The 23786-nt window shown below is 38.5% G+C and overlaps 1 protein-coding gene across 1 annotated transcript in view; it reads right to left on the bottom strand.

Moving 5' to 3' along the window:
- The window catches only part of ksr2 (kinase suppressor of ras 2), a 434890-nt gene that overhangs the window by 49829 nt on the left and 361275 nt on the right, over window positions 1-23786 (bottom strand). The window contains exons 17-18 of the mRNA XM_060844153.1: window positions 4288-4384; window positions 1546-1679 (exon numbers count right to left, since the gene is read on the bottom strand). Of these exons, the coding sequence (XP_060700136.1) occupies window positions 1546-1679; window positions 4288-4384 (231 nt within the window). The remainder of the gene's footprint in view (window positions 1-1545; window positions 1680-4287; window positions 4385-23786) is intronic.

Raw genomic sequence — 23786 nt, 5'->3', positions numbered from 1 at the left:
GAAACACTATTGAACAAATTTCTTTGATTAATCTTTTAGTAACCTGTTTGAACATCTTCTGTACCTTAGTAACAGTCTTAGTTTGATAATGTTCCTGTAAGGCTCCCTGCAATGCTTTACAGTGCTAAAAGTTGTACATAAAAACAATTCATCGTTGTTGTGCTTTATAATTTTGCCCGCAAAAACAAGACAATTTCACTGAATTGATGGTCATTTGGCACACCTTCCTAACATCTAATGATTGGTTAATCACTGTTTTACTTTGGCTACAGGTCCATAATATGGCTGTGCAAGAGAGGAAATCCTACATTGTTTGGAAAACAATATTCTGACTGCTATGTAATTTCAATTTCCCAGGTAACAAGAAATGCACAATGACCTTTATCAATCTATTTTAGGCTACCTTGATTTGACACTGTAGACTTAGCAGACAACGAGAGAGAGATGACTAGCCGTTTAACCTGAAGGGCACCATACCTCAGGCAAGGGGAAAGGTTGAGAATGAGAATCCTTGATGGTAATCCCAGCTAGCGCAGGAATTGACCCAGACTGTTGGCATCACTCTGCTATGCAAACTGGCTATCCAGCCAACTGATGGGACCAGCACTCATTCAAAACCCCACTAATCACCATGTATTGTTGGGGTGCATTGGTGAAAAAGGGAAGAGAATAGGAAAGATATCCACAACTTTACTAAGGCAAAAAGAGCACAGAATGCATTATATTTTAATATGGATTGCAGTTGCATACTTAAAAACGTTACTGAAGGAATTTCACACAGCTATATTCAAAGTCTTTGTTCAGTAATCAGAAAGGAATATAATTTTGCATTACATTTTAGATGCCTTCAGATTGAAGGAAAACATCTGATTTCAGTGATTTTCTCCTGCCCCGATCCTTCCCTGCTCAAACACTGAACTTTTCTTTGTCATCACTCTGCTATGATCCTGTTGTCTGGAATTTTCCACATAGAATACTATCTCTATCCACTCTTAGTTAGAGAACGATGCCTAGCTCAACTCAACCTTTAGCAAAGAAAACAAATACTGTTTCATCTGTTGAAATACATTTTTAAAAATTACACTTCTCCTAAATTAAAGTGTAAATGCTATTGCTATCAACATACTCAATGGGTTAGTACATAGTTATAATAAGTACTTTTAATGTTACAACAGGATGATGGATCTGAAGAAGGGTCATTGGACTCAAAATGTTAACTCTGCTTTCTCTCCACAGAAGTTGTCATCCCTGCTAAGTTTCTCCAGCAATTTCTGCTTTGTTTCAACAAATGTTCTCCTTGCTTCCTATTTAATTAAATCTTTGCAAAGTCACAGTTAAAGATAATTTAAAATAGTATTTTTAACTGAAATAATGAATGTTTATTCTGTCTACAATTGCATTTTCAAGAAAATGGGCAGCTATTTTAAGATGGAAATAAAATCTATTTTGAAAAGTAAATTAGAAGCAAACTTATAAGAGAGAAAAACAACTGTTGCATATTATCTCAGCTTACAGCAATGATTTAAATGCACTGCTATACTGTACCTGCCCTCTTGTAAAGCTCCGGAGATGCTGAAGAGACCAAAGTCAGTAATTATTATCTTTCCATTGTCATAGAAAATATTCTTTGACTTCAAATCTTTGTGAATAATTCCTTTAGCATGAAGGTAACCCATTCCCTTGAAAATAGAAAAAACAGTTTTAAGTATGTGCGTAGAGTTAATTGCAGAGAAGACCACAGAACAAGTATTATGTTTTCCCAAGGTAAAAATATTATGCAAATTAATCACCAAAACAAGTAACATTGTATTCATTTTTTAAGGGACAGTGGACAATATTAAATGATTTAACATTTAAAAAAATAAAATTCACCATTTTGTTGCAATGATTCCAAGTACTTTTATATTATTGTGTCCTTCTTATTACAAATATTAAGTTTATGTTTGAGGATTGTTGCTAATTTTTCAGGTAAAATGGGAGAATGAGCAGCTCAGCATTCTTCCTGACAACAATGTTGGGTGGTGAGGTTGCAATGGGGACAAGAGGGGCCCAAACTAAGGGCTTTACAGAGAAGTTGCAAGGTCCTCACATCGGTGGATAATGGCAAAACCATCTGTGTTGACTTTAGGCCCAAACTGTCTGCCCAACAGAGACCCTCCAAGGTAAAAATGGCAGAGGAGATAAGAAATACTAAGTGCCACCTCTGACATGTCCTATTTTCAGAATAGCCTGTTTTGGTTGGGATGTGGTATTCATGGAGATTGGCTAGCCATTTAAATGATTAGCTGGCCCCACTCAAATCAGATTTTGGAATTTGGTGTCTGGAACCTGAAGAGTGGAGATGAAACTTGATAAGAGTAGATCTGTTCTTAGTGTATTTGTTTTGGATTGTCAACGTACCCCTTTGGAGAGCTGACTGACCTCTCTGGATATGGTCCTAGTATACTTGAAGGTTGGGGTCAAGGATTCTTTGAGAGCAGCATCAAGTATCCTTTGGATAGGAGGGTCATGGATCTTTGGGGGAGAGGGTTAGTACTGCGTAGGATTGTTAACTGCGGAGAAAATTGTGTGTAAAAGGTGCATAAACCCCTTGGAAATTTAAACTTGTCAAGATGCATCAAAGCAACCATAACCTGTTAAAATGTGTTTTTAGGAATCAGAGTGCACTTCTTGATAAAGTGTAGAACAAATTATTACAGCCATGGATGAGGCTTTTTAAAAAACATAGTTTGCAGCATATAACTTAGTTTAAGGTGTAAGTTGTTTTCTAAATAATGGTTAATCAATATTGCTTTGAGTTTTCTTCTTTGAGGAAAGCTCTTAAGACATGAAATCTTTTTATGTTTTAGTCACTGTCTTTCAGTCACTGGAAATTTAAATATCTTTCAAAATTTGGACGTGAATATAGGAGGTATGGTTAGTAAGTTTGCAGATGACACCAACATTGGAGATGGAGTGGACAGCAAAGAAAGTTACCTCACAGCACAATGGGATCTTGATCAGATGGACCAATGGGCCAAGCAGTGGAAGATCGACTTTAATTTAGATCAATGTGAGGTGCGAGATTTTAGAAAGGCAAATCAGGGCAGAACTTGTACACTTAATGGTAAGGTCCTGGGGAGTGTTGCTGAGCAAAGAGACCTTGGAGTGAAAGTTCATTCTTCTTTGAAAGTGGAGTCACAGATAGAGAGGATAGTCAAGAAAGCATTTGGTATGTTTGCCTTTATTGGTCAGAACATTGAGTATGGGATTTGGGAGGTCATGTTGCAGCTATACAGGACACTGGTTCGGCCACTTTTGGAGTACTGTGTGCAGTTCTGGTCTCCCTCCTTAGGAAGGATTTTATGAAACCTGAAAGGGTTCAGAAAAGATTTGCAAGGATGTTGTCGCCGAGCTGGGAGTTTGTGTTGCAAACATTTCGTCCCCTTTCTAGGTGACATCCTCAGTGCTTGGGAGCCTCCTGTGAAGCGCTTCTGTGGTATTTCCTCCGTCATTTATAGTGGCTTGTCTCTGCCACTTCTGGTTGTCAGTTGCTGTCCGCTGCAGTGGTCGGTATATTGGGTCCAGGTCGATGTGTTTGTTGCAGCGGACAGCAAGAACTGACAACTGGAAGCGGCAGAGACAAACCACTATAAATGCCGGAGGAAACACCACAGAAGCGCTTCACAGGAGGCTCCCAAGCACTGAGGATGTCACCTAGAAAGGGGACGAAACGTTTGCAACACAAACTCCCAGCTCAGCGAACAGAACCACAACAACGAGCACCCGAGCTACAAATCTTCTCCCAAACTTTGACTTGCAAGGATGTTGTCAGGGTTGGAGGGTTTGAGCCTTAGGGAAAGGCTGAATAGGCTGGGGCTATTTTCTCTGGAGCATTGGATGCTGAGGAGTGACAATATAGAGGTTTATAAAATCATGAAGGGCATGGATAGGATAAATAAACAAGGCCTTTTCCCGAGGTGGGGGAGTCCAAAACTAGGTTTAAGGTGAGAGGGGAAAAATACAAGAGAGACCTAAAGCTAACTTTTTCACACAGAGGGTGATGTGTTTATGGAATGAGCTGCAAGAGGAAGTGGTGGAGGCTGGCACAATTACAACATTTAAGAAGTATCTAGTTGGGGACATGAATAGGAAGGGTTTAGAGGGATATGGGCGAAATATTGGTAAATAGGACTAGATTTATACAGGATATTCATGGACGAGTTGGATTGAAAGGTCTGTTTCTGTACTGTACATCTCTATGACTTTAAGTCATAGTTTCAATAGATATCATAACACTTGGCACACCTTCACAATCTCCTGAGCAATCTGTCTGGTCTTGTTCACATCCAGCACCATTTTAGCATCTCTAACAACAGAGTACAGAGTTCTTCCCTTGCAGAGGCTGCAAAATAAAAAACACAAATACTAAATGGCTGTAAGCCTAACTGCACACAATGGAGATTTAAAATAATTGGTGACACCTATCAATGTATAAACTACTAAAAGTTAAATTATAATTTTATTTTTGTTTCATAAAAATCATAATTTAAAATTTTAATAGGCTTAGCAATATGTTAAAAATGTGAAAATCTATTAATCCTGAGATCATAAAATTTGGTCAAAAAGAATTTAAAAAGAACTAATGATTACTATATTGGATCTTGCAAATGCTTTCTGATAAAGGGTCCTCTTGAAATATATTTACACAGAACAATCCTCATGCATTAATTTATTTATCAAAATGTACTTGTTTATCAAGAAATAGATGTCTGATGAGGGGATGATACTATTCTCTCAGGTACTTCAAAAGATATGAATATAAAGCATTTCATCTTTCACTTTCTCAAAGGTGCAACTGCAGCATGTAAGATATTGATCTTTGAAGATTCCCATTAATGTTTCCTTTGGAGACTGCAGATCTCAATCAATTTAGCTTCAAACCATGCCCATCTGTTGTATGTAATTTTACAAGGGTGTTTGATATCATATCAACAGCAAACTATTTGAACTAGTAGCTTAACACCTGTGCCTAGAGAGAATCTAGCCTCCTACAAGCAACTCAGGCAATGGGTTTGAAGTAACGTATTTAATTAATTTTGACACATAAATTCTGAATAGTCATTGTTAGTTTTATAACATTTGACTACTTCAACAATCTTGATTCCTTGAACATTTTACAGGATTCATACCTTACAATGTGACAGTTAACTAATAGAATATTTATGAAGTAGGTGAAACAATCTTCACTATGAAGGCTAAATGAGTTCTTATAATTTCATAACGGAAAAGGATGCAAGCCAAGATAAAAATCCCATGTCTAGTAGAGTTTCCATGTAATTACATTAAGATAATGTGATTTTTCATTTATTAACCCAGCTTTTCTGCGTGTAATGCTTTTGGAAGGATGGGATGCTGTTTGAACCTGAATACTGATTTGTTGTCTTTAGTCATGGATTAAAACAACTGACAACTTTTTGTACTGAGTTTTGATGAATTTCTGTATGCAATTGGGTAATAATGTGATTCCGGTGTTAATATCCACCAAAGTACTCTTTGAAATGGCTGTCATGAAACGTGGTTGAATGCAGGTAAAAATCCTTATTTCTTGTTTGGAAACCCTTGTAGCATAAAATTCTGAATGACAGTGCCTGCAATACTGCTTTGATAAATACAGTCACTGCAAGAGTATATTATTACTAAAATCTTTATTTTTCTAATTTCAGAAGGTCTACAATCATGTTCCAAACAGAACGTGTTTGTGCAACTCCCATGGATTTGTCAAAAGAAAGTTCAATAACTTGCCATTTCATAGAAATATATCAAAATTTATTTTGCTGTAATAGTGGAAGTATCTCCAAAAGGTTAAAAAAATCCTTTTTGCAGTGAACATACCTAATGATTGCATCGTTTTCGCTGGAAATTGAGTCAGGATCAGGTTGTCAGCAAGCCTGGTGCCAGGGGTTAAGCTGAACTACATACTGCGCCATCAGTGGGACTAGCTACTTCCACCTCTGCATCAACAATTTCCTTCTCAGCTGCTGAAATCCTCATCCATGACTTTTGTACCAGCAGGTTTGACTATTCCAGTACCCTCCTGGCAGACTTAGCTACATTCAACTGACTTTAAACCTGAAATCATCGAAAACATTTCTTGCAACAACTTCCGTTCACCCATCACCCTTATGCTTGCTGATCTATACTATTTTCCAGTCAAGAAAAACATGGATTTTAAAATTCTCATAGATATTTCCAAATTCCCTCATGACCACTCCTCAACTCTGTAACCTTCTCAATCCCTATAACGTTTTGATAAATCTGCACTCACCTAGTTTAACCCTCTTCAGTAACCCTAATGTTTGACTGCTCCATATTAGTGTCTGCAGTTTCAACTGCCTAGGTTTTAACCTCTGGAATTACCTTCTGACACTCTCTCTTCCTTGCTCTTCCCTTATGTTTCCTTATATAACTGGTGTCTTAGTTTGCTTTATGAGATCTGAACATACAAATTAACAGCAGAAAGAGGCCACTTAGCCCCTGAAGCCTGTTCTGCTATTAATTAGGATCATGACTCATCTGATTACTTCACATACCATCAATAACCTTTCAACTTCTTGCTAACTAAGATTTTCTCTACTTTTGCCTTTAAAATATTCAAAGACTCTGCTTTCACTGCCTTTTGAAGAAAAGTTCCAAAGACTCAGCAGCCTCTCAGAAAATATTTTGCCTCACTCTGTGTAAAACAGGCAGCCCTTTAGTTTCAAATATTGATCTCTAGTTTCAGATTCTCCACAAAGGAAGCATCTATCCACATCAAACCTGTCAGGACCTTGTTTTGATCAAGCTACTTCTTACCCTTCTAAGCTCTAGTGGATACAAACCTAGTCTAGATTAGAGTGGTGCTGGAAAAGCTCAGCAGGTCCGGCAGCATCCGAAGAGCAAGAAAATCGACGTTTTGGGCAAAAGCCCTTCATCAGGATACAAGCCTAGATTGATGATGCAGAGGTGGAAGTAGCTAGTCCTACTGATAGCGCAGTATGTAGTTCAAGTTAACTCCTGGGTCAAATAATGACACCAGGTTTGCTGACAATCTGATAAAGAGCTTTTGCCCGAAACGTCAATTTTACTGCTCCTCAGATGCTGCCTGAACTTCTGTGCTTTTCCAGCACCATTCTACTCCAGAATCTGATTTCCAGCATCTGCAGTCATTGTTTTTACCTAGGATACAAGCCTAGCCTAACCAACCTATCCTCAAATGCCAACAAACCTGTTCTGGGTATTCGTCCTGAAAATCTTCTCTGAATTGCTTCCAACCCATTGCTGCAGGTCTGGAGTGACATGTAAGCCAGACTAGATGAGGATGGTAGGGTTCCTTTCCTTAAGGACATTAGTGAACTCGATGTTTTTTCCACAATCAGCAACGGTGTAGATTTGTATATCCAAATTTTTTTTCAAACTCAAATTCCACCATCTGCTATGGTGGAATTTGAACCTAGGTTCCCAGAACATTAGCTGAGTTTCTGGATTAATCAATCTACCAATAATATCATTAGGCCATCACCACCTCGCAACTCTTCATAATTTATGTTTCCACCTACCTTTGTCATCAGCATATTTAGCAACCATACTTTCAGTCCCTTTATCCAAGAAATTGTATAAATTGGAAGGAGTCGAGGCCCTAGCACTGTTCCTGTGACACACCACACGTTACATCTTATCATCCAGAAAATGACTTGTTATGACTTTTCTCTATTTACTGCCAGCCTGCCTAGCTTCTATCCATGCCAATATCTTACCCCTTCATGAGACTGTCATTTTCCACAATAATCTTTGATGTAGCATTTTATCAAATGCCTTCTGGAAATCTAAATGCAGTACATCCACTATCCTCTTTGTCCAACGCATATGTTGCTTCCTCAAAGAACTCCAGAAGGTCTGTTAAAGGTGTTTTCCATTTCACAAAACAATGTTGACTCTGGCTAATAACGTGAATTTATCTAAGTATCCAGCTACAATTAATTTCATCTCACATCTCCCTTATGTGACAAACGTTACATTAACTAGCTGGTAGTTTCCTGTTTTTTATGTCCTTCTCATTTTGAATGAAGAAGCTACATTTGCCATTTCCTTTCTAAGGGCTCTGTCTACAAATCAAGGGAGCTTTGGGAAAATTAAAACCAACACACAAACTATCTCACCAAACACTTCTTTTCAGATCATGGGATGAAGTCCATCTGGTCAGTTCCAACAATTTGCTCAGTACCATTTCACTGGAACTTCTGAAGAAGTGTTATACTGGACTCAAAATGTTCAATCAGTTTTTCTCTCCACAAGTGATGCCAGAACTTTTGTATCTCTCCAGTATTGTGTAATGGTTCAGACTTCCAGCATCTTCAGTATTTTGTTTTTATTGGATGTGAATGCCTGCTTAATGCATGTTATTTGCCATTATTAATTCCCCAGACTCATTTTCTTTAGACTAACATTTATTCATTTTTTTTCTGAATATCTATATCTATACACTCATGATTTGTTTTCATATTTCTAGCTTGCTTGCTCTCTATTTTTTCTTCCTTACTCAACTTTTAGACTCCATTTAAGTACTTTGGGGTGTATTATTTCATTTAAAGGGGCTAATTCAAATACAAGTTATTGTTGTTGAGGTCAAGTAAAGACTAACTTCTGTTGCCAGGAGCCAGCTACTTGTAAGTCCTCAGCTCCTCTCCTGGCAACAGACCCTGCTTGCAGAATCAGAGGAAATCATCTAAACACGGACTGACTTTCTCTCAATTTTTCTGTTAAGTTATTTGTTCATGGGTACCTTCCCGTTCTGTTGCTGTTTTATGAATACATTTAATTTCAACACTGCTATGAAACTAATTTGCATTAAGATAGTTAAAACTGACAATAAACAGCAGACCTGCCAGCAGAAATGGGAAGTGACAAAGCAGGGGCCTAAAAAACCCGATTTGCAAAAGAGGGGCTGAACTCCACTATCTGCTTTAGTGGCATCTTTATAGTTTTGGCAATGGGAAAGCTAAATACCTTTGTTAAGATGGATGCCTCCATTGTGTTCCAATAGCTGGCTGTCACACAATCAAAACACCCACCTGGGAAGAACTAACAAGGTTGTCCACTTGTTAGAAAACAGCTGATATACCAAAACAGCTTGCAAGATTGAGTTCTCTCTCAACAGTTTTTATACAGGCTCAGACCCAGAAATAACTGCACAGAGGCCACTATCCCGCCACCAAATCAGCCTTTAATTGCATGTGCATGGTACATGACCAGCCAGCTCAGAGCCGGTTCCTAGAATGAGGAGATTCTCTGAGTTTGTTTATATCTGTCAGTCAGGACTCCCTGCTTAGCCCAGGTTAACAATCCAAATCAAAGATCTCATAGACAATGAAATCCATCTGCACTCGTCCCAATTACTACAGACACCATGTGTTACATCACTGAATACAGAATTTAAATTTAAAAGGAACCTCAAACATCATAGCACTGACTCTGGGAAAAAGATTGATTCCAGTTAAAAAGAAAAACGCCAAACTTACTTTGATTGACATACCATTGGACCTTCAGACAATGAAAGGAACATCAGAGAGTATAATTATTGTTCTTATGGGACTTCAACATTTTCTTTAATCATTACACGTTTGGGGAGAGGGAGAGAGATAGAGAGTGAGAGTGTGTGCGTGTTTGTGGCCTGGGGGCGGGGGGGGGGGGGGATGTGTTTTCAACTTCTAATAATGTTTACCTGAGTCAATATTTTAAAATAATAAAACTATCTGTTCTCTTGCTCACTCAAAAGTTGTAGCTGGCTTGTACACATTGAATCGAAAAAGAAACACACTTTTTAAAAATTCAAATTGATGTACCAATCTCAGGACTGCAAAAATGAATTTATTCACCTTTCTAGACCTAAGTTGTAAGAAGAGCAAATGTAAATACTTAGCTTAGATTGCTGTTCCCATTGCACCCATTGTGGTCTTACCTTAATGTCGGTGTTCAGTAGGTGTTTATATATTTTGTTTCAGCATAATCAAATGAGTCATTCACCTCATCTTTTTTTCTGAGATGATTCTTTAACTTAAATTAGACTCAAACCAGTAAAAAAAACATGTAAAGGTAAGGGTTTTGTTTTCATAGAATCAATAACTAATTTTTTGCCAGACAAGAGGAAAAAATCAGGATATTGCCAGCTAATGCTGAGAGAGAATCTGATTTAAGGGTATGAGGGGTATGGATAGGGTGTCAAGGAAGGAACTTTTTTCATTAGTATTGGGGCCAATAACCAGGGACATAGATTTAAGATAAGAGATATAAGGCCAAGAGGAGATGAGTACAGTAGAAATGTTTTCTCTCAGAGGATTGTGGGAGTCTGGAACTCACTACTTGAAAGGTAATTGAGTTGGAAACTCTTGTAACATTTATGCAATTTGTACATATTCATTTGCACAGCGTTAGCCTCCAGTACCATAGGGCAAAAGCTGGAAAATGGGATTAGTGTAGTCAGATCTTTATTGATGGCTGTGGATATGATGGGCTGAATGGCCTCCTTCTGTGTTATAATATCTATGAGCTTGAATACGAATGACAATCTAAACACTTTGGTTGTTAATATTCCTCAATTTTACTTCAATCTTGGCCACAAATAGACTTCAGTCTATATTTTCACTGGGGTATCTGTTCGTATTTCCAAACTAATGTCACTTTCTTGGGTGACTTTCTTTAACATTTTTTTTTGAATCATTTAGTGTGTAAAAATGTTCCTACTTTCCCTAAAATAATTGGTTTACTTAAGATACTATTATTTAACTTACCCTCGTTAAGAGTTGTCCCACTCTTCTGCAACATAGCCAAAGGGCATGAAAAGTAATCCGAGGGGTTCTATCATTTTTCAAGCTAAGATTCCGATTATTAACTAATTGAAATTTCCACTGTCATCTCAGATTTTTGTTTTGCAAACATCAAGCAATAAAAAGCAGGCACCAAAAGTGCAGTGCAATGTCACAGTGGTGTTGCATATTGTCACCAAATCTAGGCCTAATAAATCATGATTTTGCTAATTTAGGTGATGGCAGAGAACTAGACTGTGTGTTGAGATCACTTAAACATAGTTTCCATGTAATACACGTTAGTCACAATTCTGGTGGACATTATGGCAGTGCTCAGAGCTTTGATTAGCTTCCTTCTGATTTAATAACGTACAGACATGCCACCATTTGGAATTGAACACTACTTTCCTCTAGGTACAAAGCTATACATGTATTCATCAATACGTTGTTTTGATGACCATATCCAGGTAGCTGCTGAATGTGGAATTGGAAATTTCAAGGAAGACAAAATCATGGCTGGAACTTTCTACAGACAGAAAAAAGTCCCATCATTCAGCAGAATTTTGGCACTCAGTGAAATCCAAGACCATATTTTGATATTGGCAGCGAATTAAAAAGTGACTGCAGAAACTTCTGCCCTATTAAAGATTATGGTCCACCTGCCCCAGTCAGTGGTGCCATTGCTAGTAGTGATCTTTGCAAGATTGCACCTGGAGATGAGGGCACATTGATGGCTTTGTCTCCCTAAAGGTGGGTAAGTTGGGAGGGAGTGAAGATGTAAATTCAAGACAGGCAGCCTATTGAGGGGGCTGGTGGGGACAAGAGCAGTTACTGAATGGGTCAGCTTGGTGAGAATGGGGAGCAGTGAAATCAAAGGGGGCCCTTGATAAATTAAAGAATACCCAAAAAGGTCTTCACACCCCGAACATAAGAAATCAGCTGGTAGACCAGCAGGATTTATCTGTCAGTGTTCACATGCAGCAAAGGTTTCTCCAACCATATGCAAAATGTTAGGAGGAGGAAGAAGAGGCTCTTAATTGACAGCAAGGACTTCAACTGAGCTGGAAGGTCCATCTGCCACTTTTCCAACTGTTGGCAAAATGGCAAGACAGCAGGAAAATGTTGGCAATGGTACACAATACCTTCCCAATTCATTTTACTGCATCCCAGTCTATGCTCAATGCATAAGAACATACAAACTAGGAACAAGACTAGGCAATCTCAAGCCTGCTCTGCCATTTATTACGAGTGTGGCTGATCTCATCTCAGCCTCAATGCCAGTTTCCTGCCCACTTTCCATAACCCTTCAACCCATCACTAATTAGAAATCTGTATCTCCTCTTTAAATTTACTCAGTGTCCCAGCATCCACCACACTCTAGGGTAGTAATTTCCAGATTCATGACCCTTTGATATAAGTAATTTTGCCTCATCTCTGTTTTAAATTTGATGCATTTTATCTAAAATTGTGACCTCTTGTTCCAGATCGCCTCATATGAGGAAACATACTTTCTATGTCTACTTTGTCAATCCCCTTTAACACCTTAATAATTAAATTGGATCCCCTCTTATTTGTCTAAACTCCACAGAGTATAAGCCTAAACTGCTCAATCTCACTTTATAAAATAATCGCCTCATCTCTGGAATCAATCTAGTGAACCTCCTCTGAATTGCTTCCAATGCAACTATATTGCTCCTCAAGTAAGGGCACAAAAATCACATACCATACTCCAGATACAGTCTCACTAATACCTTGCACAGTTGCAGCAAGACTTCCCTGCTTTTATGCGCTATTTCTTTTGCAATAAATGCCAAACTTCCATGGGCTTTTGTTATTACGTGCTTTATCTGCATGCTAGTTTTCTGCAATTCATGCATGAGGACAGCAGATCCCTCTGCAGAGAAGCTCGCTGAAGTTTCTCTCCATTTAGATAATAAGTTCCCTTTCTATTTCTCTGATCAAAATGAATAACCTCACAATTATCCACATTAAAGTTTACCTGCCAAATCCATATCGATTTGTAAATTTATTTCTTCATCACAACTTATTTAATGACCGATTTTAATGTCAATTGCAAATTTGGCGATAGTACTTTCTATCAGCACATCCAAGTCATTAATACAGTCTGTAAATAATCTGTATCTAGTCTAAATAGTCTAAATTGCAATCAGGGTGACACAGAGACTCAATGGCTAACAGCACTACCTCACAGCATCAGGGACCTAGGTTCGATTCCAGCTTCAGCTGACTGTCTGTGTGGAGTGTGTACATTGTCCCAGTGTCTGAGTGGGTTTTCTCCGAGCACTCCAGTTTCGCACTACACTCCAAAGGTGTGCAAGCTAAGTGGATTGGCTTTGCTAAGTTGCCTATAGTGTTCAGGGATGTGCAGCCATGGGAAATGCAGGGTTACAGAGATAGGGTAAGGGGTAGATATAGGTGGGATGCTCCTCGGAGAGTTGGTGTGGACTAGATGGGCCAAATAATCTGCTTTCACACTTTAGATTCTATAAGTCTGTACCTAGGTAACATTGTAGCTAACACGGCACCATAAGCAGTAACTCTGTAAACTTTTCACTGTACTCATGTGAGTACATGTGACAATAAACCTAATTCTAATACTGAACACAGTAGTAATATGTTGGCAACCAGAAAAAAGCCCCATTTATCTCTGCATGGTCTGGCAAAATATAGCCCATGTTTTTGCAAGATGTTTTTCAAGTGTTTTTGCATAGTTTTGTTTTTAGTAGTTTTATTTTTGTTCAGCTTAGTTGGTGAGAAGGCTTGGTGTGATGAGTAGTGGCATTGCCAAAACTCAGAAATCTGCATCATCTGCTTCCTTACGTGAATCCTACTATATTTAAAACCTAAAATCAAAGACAAGGAATCTGTGAATGCCAAACAACTGACACTGTGAGGCATTTCCACATCACCTGTCATCCTCTCACACACAAATATAGGCACTGTACATTTATCTGCAACCTTTCCAAAGAGGAAATGGAGGAAATTGTGCACTTGTTCTGATTTGAACTGGCGCCAAACTCCATCATAGTTACTTCATAGCTAATTGCTGTGTAGGTCATTTCAGCGCCTCAGGCTCATTCCAATATGTTGCACTGTATTTCTTCAACAATGGTATCCTTAGGTCAACAAGGACTTAGGAATTTTCCTTCCGATCTCGTGTATTATGTAATCAGAACGTGGTTCATACGTGGAATGAGCTGCCAGAGGAAGAGGTAGATGAAGATAATGTTTAAACATATAAAATATCATTTGGACAGGTACATGAATAGGAAAGGTTTAGAGGGATATGGGTCAAGTGAAGGGAAGTGGGATCAGTTTAGTTTGGAAAATCTGATTGGTATGGATGAGTTGGACCAAAGGGTCTGTTTCCGTACTTTATGACTCTATGACCAGGTCTCGAAGTCTCTGCCATTGTCAGAAAGCTTCAAGGAAGTCATATGTGTTAAATAAGCAGAAGTGTATCAGATTGTGTTGGGCCTCGCTGCGAAGCTGGGCCATAAGCAGGCCAGTATGCTATTATATGCAAAAAGCTGCTGTGCAGACTATATTCCAGTTAGACAGGAATCGACAAAGAATAAAACTATGCATGAGTGAGTAACAAAACCGCTTAATGCCTACCTCAATCTGCAAAGAATGTCTCTGTTGAGCTGACTGACAAACTTACCCAGCAACAATGGGAAAGGATTGATAAATTCATACTTACATACAGATTTGCAGAAAACTGTGAAAATGACAACTTAAAGATAAATTAACAGCGCAAAATTGTTATTGGAATATTGGATGGTGCTTTATCTGACCATTTGCAGTGGAGAATTGATTTAGCCTTAATATAGGTAATTCAACTGAGCAGTCCAGCTGAGGCCAAGAAGCAAAATCAATTGATGATTTGGGGCATCAGAAGAATTATATCTGAAAAAGAACTGACTCAGTGGAGTATGTTAAATTTGTAAACAGAGAAGCAGTCCTACAAAAGCAGGAGAGACGATGTACACATCCATCAACTGGTATTGATGTGGTAGCAATAAAGCACGAAAGTCATGAAAGTCTTTCTTTGCCATCTGCGGAATGCTCATTTTGCAGGAACAAGGGTCACCCACAGGTTCAGTTGTAGCAAGAAGTCTGTACAGAATCAGCTAAAAGAAGAGGTAGTGGCATAGAGGTAAAGTTACTCAATTAATAACAGAATCCTATTCTGAAGACTGGGATTCAAATGCCATCCCAGCAGATGGTGAAATGTGAATTAGACAAAAAAAAATCTGGAATATAAAGCTAGCTTATGGCGACTGTGTAGTCACTGTTGATTGTTGTTTAAAAGATCCACTTTGTTCACTAATATCCTTTTAGGAAGGTAATTTGTCATCCTTATCTGGTCTAGTCCACATGTGACTCCAGACCCACAGCAATGTGGTTGGCCTGAAGGGATGGCCAAAGAAGCCTACGTCCCATTGAAAAAGTTTTTAAAAATAAAATGCTTTCAAAAGATGGCAAGATTAATGAAATGGAAGACATGAATGATTTGAAGATGAATTTCATTGGAGGGAAGCAAAAGCAAGTGGAAGATAATGGAATATCCCCTAGTTTGGGAATCAAACACTTCAAATTATAAACAAGTGCATTAGTTTTGTTTCTTGTTAATGTTGACCCATGGTTAGAGTAAAGTTCCCTTCAGCAATCATGTAAAAAGGTTCCATGAGCAAAGAGATCATATGACAACCAAATGCAACCCTCCCTCCTTAACAGAAAAAAAATCATAAAGACCTGCTGACCAGAATTCTCGTTAAACTGGAATGCCTGTATGACTTACATCTGATATGCAGAGCTCAGAAAAAAAGAAAGCCTTGGAGATTAGCTTAAGAAACATCAGTGCCAAATTTCCACAGCTGCTCACAGAACCAGGAAAGCTGAAGTCAGCGTACCATATGACTGTACATCAAAAATGAAGCCAGTGTGGCTGTTTACATCCAGAACAGTTCCTTATCCACTTTGCCAAAGGTAAAGAAGGAAATTGACTATGTTGACTCAAGAGATTATTTATTGGTGACAGAACCAACCACCTGGTGCTTGGGGATGATACCAATGCCAAAGCCCAACGGATCTATCAGGAGCTGCACAGATCTTGCACAGCTGAACAAACAAGTTGAACATGCAGTTTGTCATTGTCATCTGCGGATGAGAGCTTCGCAAAATTGGGAAAGAGTTCAATCTTTGCAAAGCATAGTGTAAACAGTGATTTGCCCTTTGATCATGAGTCTAAATTGCTCACAACCTTGATTACACCATTTGGAAGGTTTAATTTCAACCACACTTTGACATAACAAGAGCATCATAAATTTTCCAGAGGACAATGTCAAGCATCCTAGAAAGACTGGATGGAGTTGTATGTCAAGTGGATGACGTCCTAATCCACGAATCCACTCAGGTAGAATGCGACTGCAAGCTGTGCTACAACACCTGCAGGATGCTGGACTTAAATTCAACAAAAATGTCAATCCTTACAGCCAACTGTCAAGTTGCTTGGGCATATTGTGGATGCATTTGGTATCAGTCATCCATAAAAGAGAAGAATAATCTAGAAGTTTCCAGTTCGTCATAACGTGACTGACCTGCAGAGATTCATGTAGATGACAAACTTAGTTGGAATATTCTTGTCCAAACGAGCTATTATCAATGAGTTACGATGTCAGGCCTGGCAATCCTGCTGACTGCTTCAACTCAATTTCTTGTTGCTTCCCCAATCACAGGCTGCTACACTGCTAAGTTGATTGCTGACAGGCTTACTATGAACCTATTAGCAGCAATTGCAAGAGGGGAATCAGCATGTGGTTGGAGGAGCAACTCTGCAGAGACCTTGGCTATTCTAGAGGGGGCAATTCTTTTCCGATTGGTTTACCTTGTGACTGAACGTTCCTGGGCATCTTGAGGAACTATGGGGGCAAATTAATCTGCTGGTCTCATTATTTTCAGCATTGGTCTGACTATTCCAGAAGCTGTATGAATGCATCACACCTTCTGTACCAGTCTTTTTGTCTGTTAGTATAAAGACAAAGCCTTACAAGAAAATGTTGAGATCAGTTGAAAAAAAGATTTGAACTTAAAAAATAAGTAGGTTCATATGTAAGAATAAATCAAATATTTCAAATTACATTGTTTCCTGGCCCTCTTGCGGGATCATGCAGTGTGAAGCACAAGTCTTTTTTTCATATATTTTCTTATCATTATTTGCTTAATCACATATACCCACTATTGAACTAGTTTCCGGAGGAATTCAACTGAGGTCAGTTCACTTTCAGAATCCAGTAGACTGTTTCATAAAATCACTTATACGCTTTTAACCAGATTGAGGTTTTCTGTTTTCCAGCTAATCTATTTAACTCTGTTGACAATATCATTTATTATAAACATTTAAATCCTGTTAGAAATGACTACACATTTCCTCATTGACATGATATGCAATGGAACATAGAATACACTGAAGATTTTAGCTTACCTTTAACTCTTTTACTCTCCCAGCTTTAAGATTCCATAACCATTTACAAAGGCATTGTCGTCTAACTGCACCATGGCATAGAACAGTAACAATAGGGATTTTAACTACCCCAATATTAACAGGAATAGTTCTAATGTGAAAAGAATTGAGGGAGCAGAATTATTTAGCCACGTGCAGGAGTACTTATTTGGCCAGTATGCAAAAAAACTCAACTAGACTGGGTGTAGTTCAGAATTTAATTTTACAAAATGAAGCTGGGGAGTTAGATGAGATGGAAATGGGAAAGCATTTTGGTGTTAATGATCATCACCCACTTAGTTTTAATTTACTTATGGAAAAGCACAAAGATACACAGGAGCTAGAATTCTAAATTGGGGCAAGGCTGATTTTAGGAGGAGTAGCAATAAAACAGCTGCTTGAAGATAAATCAATTTCAGAACAGATTCAAAGGGATCATTCAAAGAGTTCAGAGTAAACATGTTCCCACAAAGAAAAATGAGGATAGACTGCTGGATGACAAGGAGGTTACAGGGTCATATAAGGCAGTAAAGGAAAGCTTATGTCCCAAACTGAGGAGTCATTATGACTGAAGGCCAAGAGAAGAATGGAAAGTGCAGGGATTAAATCAAAAAGGAAATTAGATGTGCAAAGATAGAGCATGAAAGAATATTAGCAAGCAAAGTCAAGATGATTCAAAAGGTGTTCATAAATGCATTAAGACGAGGATAATTAAGGCAAGACTAGGGTTCATAAAAGACCAAAGACAAAACCTGTATGTAGGCAAAGGTTTTGCTACTGTTCTTAAAGAACCATATTAATGCACCTGTCTTTACAAAAGAGAGGGACAATACAGTGCTGTAGCTAAGGAGGAAGACTGTGAAATATAATAGACTAAACCTAGGAAGAGAGGTTGTATTAATGGGATTAGCATCCTTGAAAGTAAATAAACTGCCAGTGCCAAATTAAATGTATCCCAGGCTGGTACATAAGCCAAGGATGAAAATAATGGAAGGTCTGACCATCAAGTCCAGTCCTCAGTGGCATAACAGGACTGGAGGATTGTTAATGTTACACCTTTGTTTAAAAAGGAAGTGAGATGTCCTAAATAATTATAATCAATGTAGATTTGAAAAGAAAAATCTGTATCCGACTGACTTGATTGAATTTTTTAACAAAACATTAAGGAATCTTAATGAGGGTAGTGCAGTTGAAGTGTCTGGTCTATCTAAATTTTCACAAAGCTTCCCACTCTGGCCCACTGATGAAAAAAAAAGCCTATCTGATTTTGGAGAATGCTTTTTATAGTGTTCATAGAGATATACAGCAGTGAAACAAATCCTTCGGTCCAATTCGTCCATGCCAACTAGATATCCTAAATAAATCTAGTCCCATTTGCCAGCATTTCACCGATATCCCTCTCAACCCTTCCTATTCATGTAGCATACAAATGTCTTTTAAATGTTGTAATTGTACCAGCCTCCACCACTTCCTCTGGCAGCTCATTCTGTACACACACTACCCTCTGCATGAAAACATTGTCCCCTTGATCCCTTTCAAATTTTTCCTCTCTCATGTTAAACCTATGCCTTCTAGTTTTGGACTCTCCAACCCCTGGGAAAATACCCTGTCTACTTATCCTATCCATGCCCCATGATTTTATAAGCCGCCACTAGGTCACCCTTCAGCCTCCAATGCTCATTGGAAAATAGCGCTAGCCTATTCAGCCTCTCCGTATAGCTCAAACCTAGCCCATGCCAACCAAGTTCACTAATGAATCTAGTCCCAACTGCCAGCATTTAGCCAATATCCCCCCAAACTTTCACTATTCATGAACTTATCCAAATTCCTTTTAAACTTGTAACTGTACCTGCATTCACCACTCCTCTGGCAGATCGTTCCACATGAAACTGTTGCCCCTCATGTCCTTTTTAAAACTTTCTCCTCTCTCTTCAAAAATATGCTCCCAAATTTGAACTCCTCTACCCTAGGGAAAAGACCCCTGCTTTTCACCGTTTTTACATCTCTCATGGTTTATAAACTTCAAGAAAGGTCACCCCTCAACCTCCCGTGCTCCAGTGAAAAACATCTCAGTCTTTCCATTCTATTTTTATATCTCAAACCCTCTATTCCTGGCAACAATTTGTGATGCAGATTAACCCATTTCGACACAGGGGGCATGATCAACCAGAGAAGCCTAAGGTAATACATTTGAGGAGGTCAAACAAGGAGGCAAAATACACAATTAATAGGGAAATACTGTTAAGTGTAGAAGAAATGAGGATCCTTGGAATGAATGTCCACAGATTCATGAAGATAACAGGACAAGTCAATAAGGTGGACAGGAAACCATATGGAATCCTTTCCTTTATTAATTGAGATACAAAATACAGGAGAAATTTCTCCATTTCTTTAGTCTTGAGACATGTCAAAAGCAAATAAATTCCCCTAACTTTTTACTGGTTTGGGCAACAGAATGTATGTAAATAGGCCAGAGGTGTTAGCTGTACTCAAATGGAATGGCAAAATAGCACTAAACTCCTGGAGATCTGGTACACTATACTTTTCTTCCAAATCAACTTTCCAGAAATGACAAATTTCCAAGGCTTGAACCCAAACCTTCTGGCTTAGAAGTAGGAACACTATAATTGTGCCACAAGGGCTATAAATGCTCACAATTTCTTTTTTACTTACTCGTGTAGACATGTCTGGGACTCGGGAGACTTGAAGCTTTTGATTTCCTGGCTCAGGGATAGGGACACTACCATAGCACCACAAGAGCCCTATTGCTACCACTGTGTGGATATTTGTTAATCAACATGTTCGGAGATGTTACTACACACTTCCAAAGCAGGTGGGATTTTAACACACCACGGGCCTTGATTGTGGGCAGCTTGTCCCTATTGGCACTAGAAACTGGTTTGAGTCTTCTTTGATTCATCTCAATTAGCAACTTTAAAGCAATTTGAGAGTTCATATTCTGACTGTGTACACTTGATTCAAAATTTAACTGAGAAGGTGGTAGAATGGATAATTGACTCATTATTTAGAATGCACTCAAGCAATTCATTAAGATATCCTTAATCCAAGATTAAGTGGGAATCTGAACTGGCAATGCACACAAGAGAAGTTTACTTTAAGGGAAATAAAAAAGTATACTTATGTATCAAATGCTGGACTAAAATGACTGGACATGTAAATGTGAGCAGACCTTTCACTTATTAATACTGATGTGAAAAATCCCTATGGCATAAACTGGCTCCCACAGGGCTAGAAATCTTCAGATGCATTAAAAGTAGGTACTCAAAGTGAAAGAAAATCAAACACATTATTATATCCAGGAGGAGGGAAATGAAACAAGCCACAAGCTTAAAAGAGTTCTGCTGCTTGTTCGTCCTATATGATTAACCCTAGACAAGTTAAGTTTGTCATTGCTCTCATAGATTTTTATCAACCTGCCCAGAGATGTATTTCACAGCCCTGGAGTAGGTGGAACTTAAACCCAGGTATCCTGACTAAGAGGTACAGAAACCAACAGTGAACACAAGAACCCTTTCATAGCTTCTATGTATATTTCAAATCGACCTGCTCGGAGATGTCTTGAATCCAGGATTTCTGGCACAAAGGGAGGTACGCTACCACTATGCCATAAGAACCCCTCCTCCCCTCACAGCTCTTACATTTATTTCAAGAAAGTTGTCTTGTAGATACTTTCCTAATCAACCTGTTCAGTGATGTTATTGCACACCTAAGGAGAAGGTCTCCTGGTTCAGAGGTAGGGACACTTGCATTGTGTCACAAGACTTCACCACAACTCCACCTCTGCCACCACCCCTTTTGCAGTTCCCATATCATACGTTCTTTAAACTTAATCACCTGGTCAAAGTACAAGCAATATATGCTCACTTAAGGGTTTCAACTGGTCAGGAGTTGGAAAGTCATCCACTAGCCTTCCTGCCATAATTGGAGTGGAGGCTGGGAGGTGTTAGGTCTTCACTATGTGCCTGATTATACACCCCATGCACCAACCATGCCACTGGAGAGGGTACACCATTTCACCTCATTATTTAACAATGATAATTATTTCTTGCAAATTGATCTTTATTTCTACTTCACTTTGTCAATAATTGGAGGAAATAAAAACACCTGAAGAATTAACAATCAATTTCAGAATAATGTGTGCAACTGAAACGTGTTAGATAACTACTACAACAAATTGCTATCCAGTGGTTTGGTTTCTTAGAAAACTCTGTGCTTCATATAGTTATCATCCTCTCTGCAGACTGGTTAATCACAATCAGTGTTCTTGGCACAACTTTTCAAGTTAAATAGCCTCAGAAAACCCCAGGCACATTTTATTCTTCCTATGCCATAATCTAGTTTGCTGTTGAAAAATCATTATTGGACCAGATTTTACATTAGTAATATTGGCAAGGTTAGTTTATTTACATAGAAATCAGGCAGCCATTTCAGTGGTAATACATGTCAACCATGAATTTGCTGTCTGAGATGTGCAAGAACAATTTGAACACAGAAATTCCCTGAGCTCTATTGGGAATTCAACTTTTCTTGTGAGAGTGTATGGAATAGGTTGTACAACATCAATCACCTGTTTTCCATCTAATATTCAGTGCTATTGATTTTATGAGCATATAATAGATGACATCATTTGTAATGGCCTATTTTACACCCCTGTCCAAATTTCACTTCGTATATGTTCCATTTCAGTTACACAAAGGGCTGACAAGTGACAAGTATTATTTGCACCTCATAGGCAATGGCCATCTCCAACAAGAACAAATCTAACCACCATCCCTTGATATTCAATGACATTATTATTGCTAAATCCCACTATGATTGGATTCACAGAATATGGGTGTTGCTGGCTAGGCCAGCATTTATTGCCCACTCCTAATTGCCCAGAGGGCACTTACATGTCAACTACATTGCCTTGCGTATGGATTCTAGGCCAGATCAGATAAGGATGGCAGTTTGTTTCCCTAAAGGACATTACTGAACCAGATGGATTTTTCTGACAATCAGTAATGGATTCATGGTCATCAACAGACTCTTAAATGCAGAAATTTATTGAATTCAATTTTTACCACGTACTGTGGTGGGATTCAAACTCAGGTCCCCAGAACATTATGTGTTTCTCTGTCCAGCAATAATACCACTTGGAACTGGACTAGGCATATTAATATTGTAACTATAAGAGCAGGTCAGAGACTAGGAATCTTGAACTGTGTAACTCACCTTCTGACTCTGCTGTACCTATCCACCATTGACAAGGCACAGTCAGGATTGTAATGAAATAGTCCCCAACACTCAAGACACTTGACATAATCTCGGACAAACTAGCCCATTTAATTAACACCACATCACAAACATTCACTCAGTCCATCACCAATGCACAGTGACAGCAGTGTGCACCAACTATAAGACACTGTAGGTTCCTTCGACAGCATGTTTCAAACCCAAAACCACAACCATTTAGAAGAACAAGGGTAGATGATACATGGGAACACCACTATCTGCAAGTTCCTCTCTAAGCCACTTGCCATCCTGACATAGAAAGATACCCATTGTTCCTTAAGTGCCATTGGGTCAAAATGCTGGAACACCTTCCCAAACAGCAAAATGGCTGTGCCCACACCACAGAGATTACAACAGTTCATATGGCAATTCATCACCTCCTTCTCAAGGGCAACTAGAGATGGATAATAAATACAATGTCACATCCTATGACAAAATTTTAAAAAACCAGTCAAATTTCATGCTGCATTTTAGAATAATATGAGACAAACAGCATCTATATTTTAGAAATGGCTTGCAAAATTGAGGACTGCAAGAATGTCTAATAAAAAGCACTATTTATATAGATGGAATAAATTGATACCCCAGGTTAGAAACTGGATTTTGATTTATTTTTAACAGTAGGTGGTGTTTCACCTGATAAGAAGAGCTTAAATGGGCACTGATCAGCAGAGGTCATGAAACGAGATGAACATCAGTAATAACAATAGAAAATGTTGGATCGGCACAAAAGGTTGACCATCTCCTGCAAATTAAAGAACAAAGATTCAAATTTTGTATCTGATGTTTTAGCTGAACTGGCAGGTTAAGGCAGTTGGACAGTAATGCTACTTCTTTCTGGAAGCATTTCTCTAGATTTGTTAGGTCAACTTGATGATGGATCAATTCTGTCATGTTTCCCTCTCTTAATGTTTGAGGTGATGTTCACCCTGCTGTGCATTCAAATCAGAACTGGGAAGTCAAAAGGTTAATAGTGAATCCAATCAGGGAAATAATTAAGGCATCCTGGATTCAGAGCAAAGGGTGAGTGGACTATAAATGAAATATGGTCTATTTCGATTGTTTAAATTACAGCATGAGAGACTAATACTACAAACAAAGTATCATATACAACAGAGTCAGGAGAAAGATAGTTCTAATTCTAA

This window comes from Hemiscyllium ocellatum, chromosome 24, assembly GCF_020745735.1.
Source record: "Hemiscyllium ocellatum isolate sHemOce1 chromosome 24, sHemOce1.pat.X.cur, whole genome shotgun sequence".
NCBI classification, from domain to species: domain Eukaryota; kingdom Metazoa; phylum Chordata; class Chondrichthyes; order Orectolobiformes; family Hemiscylliidae; genus Hemiscyllium; species Hemiscyllium ocellatum.
Note: the sequence above shows the minus strand (reverse complement) of the source record. Positions and strands in the feature narration are given on the sequence as shown.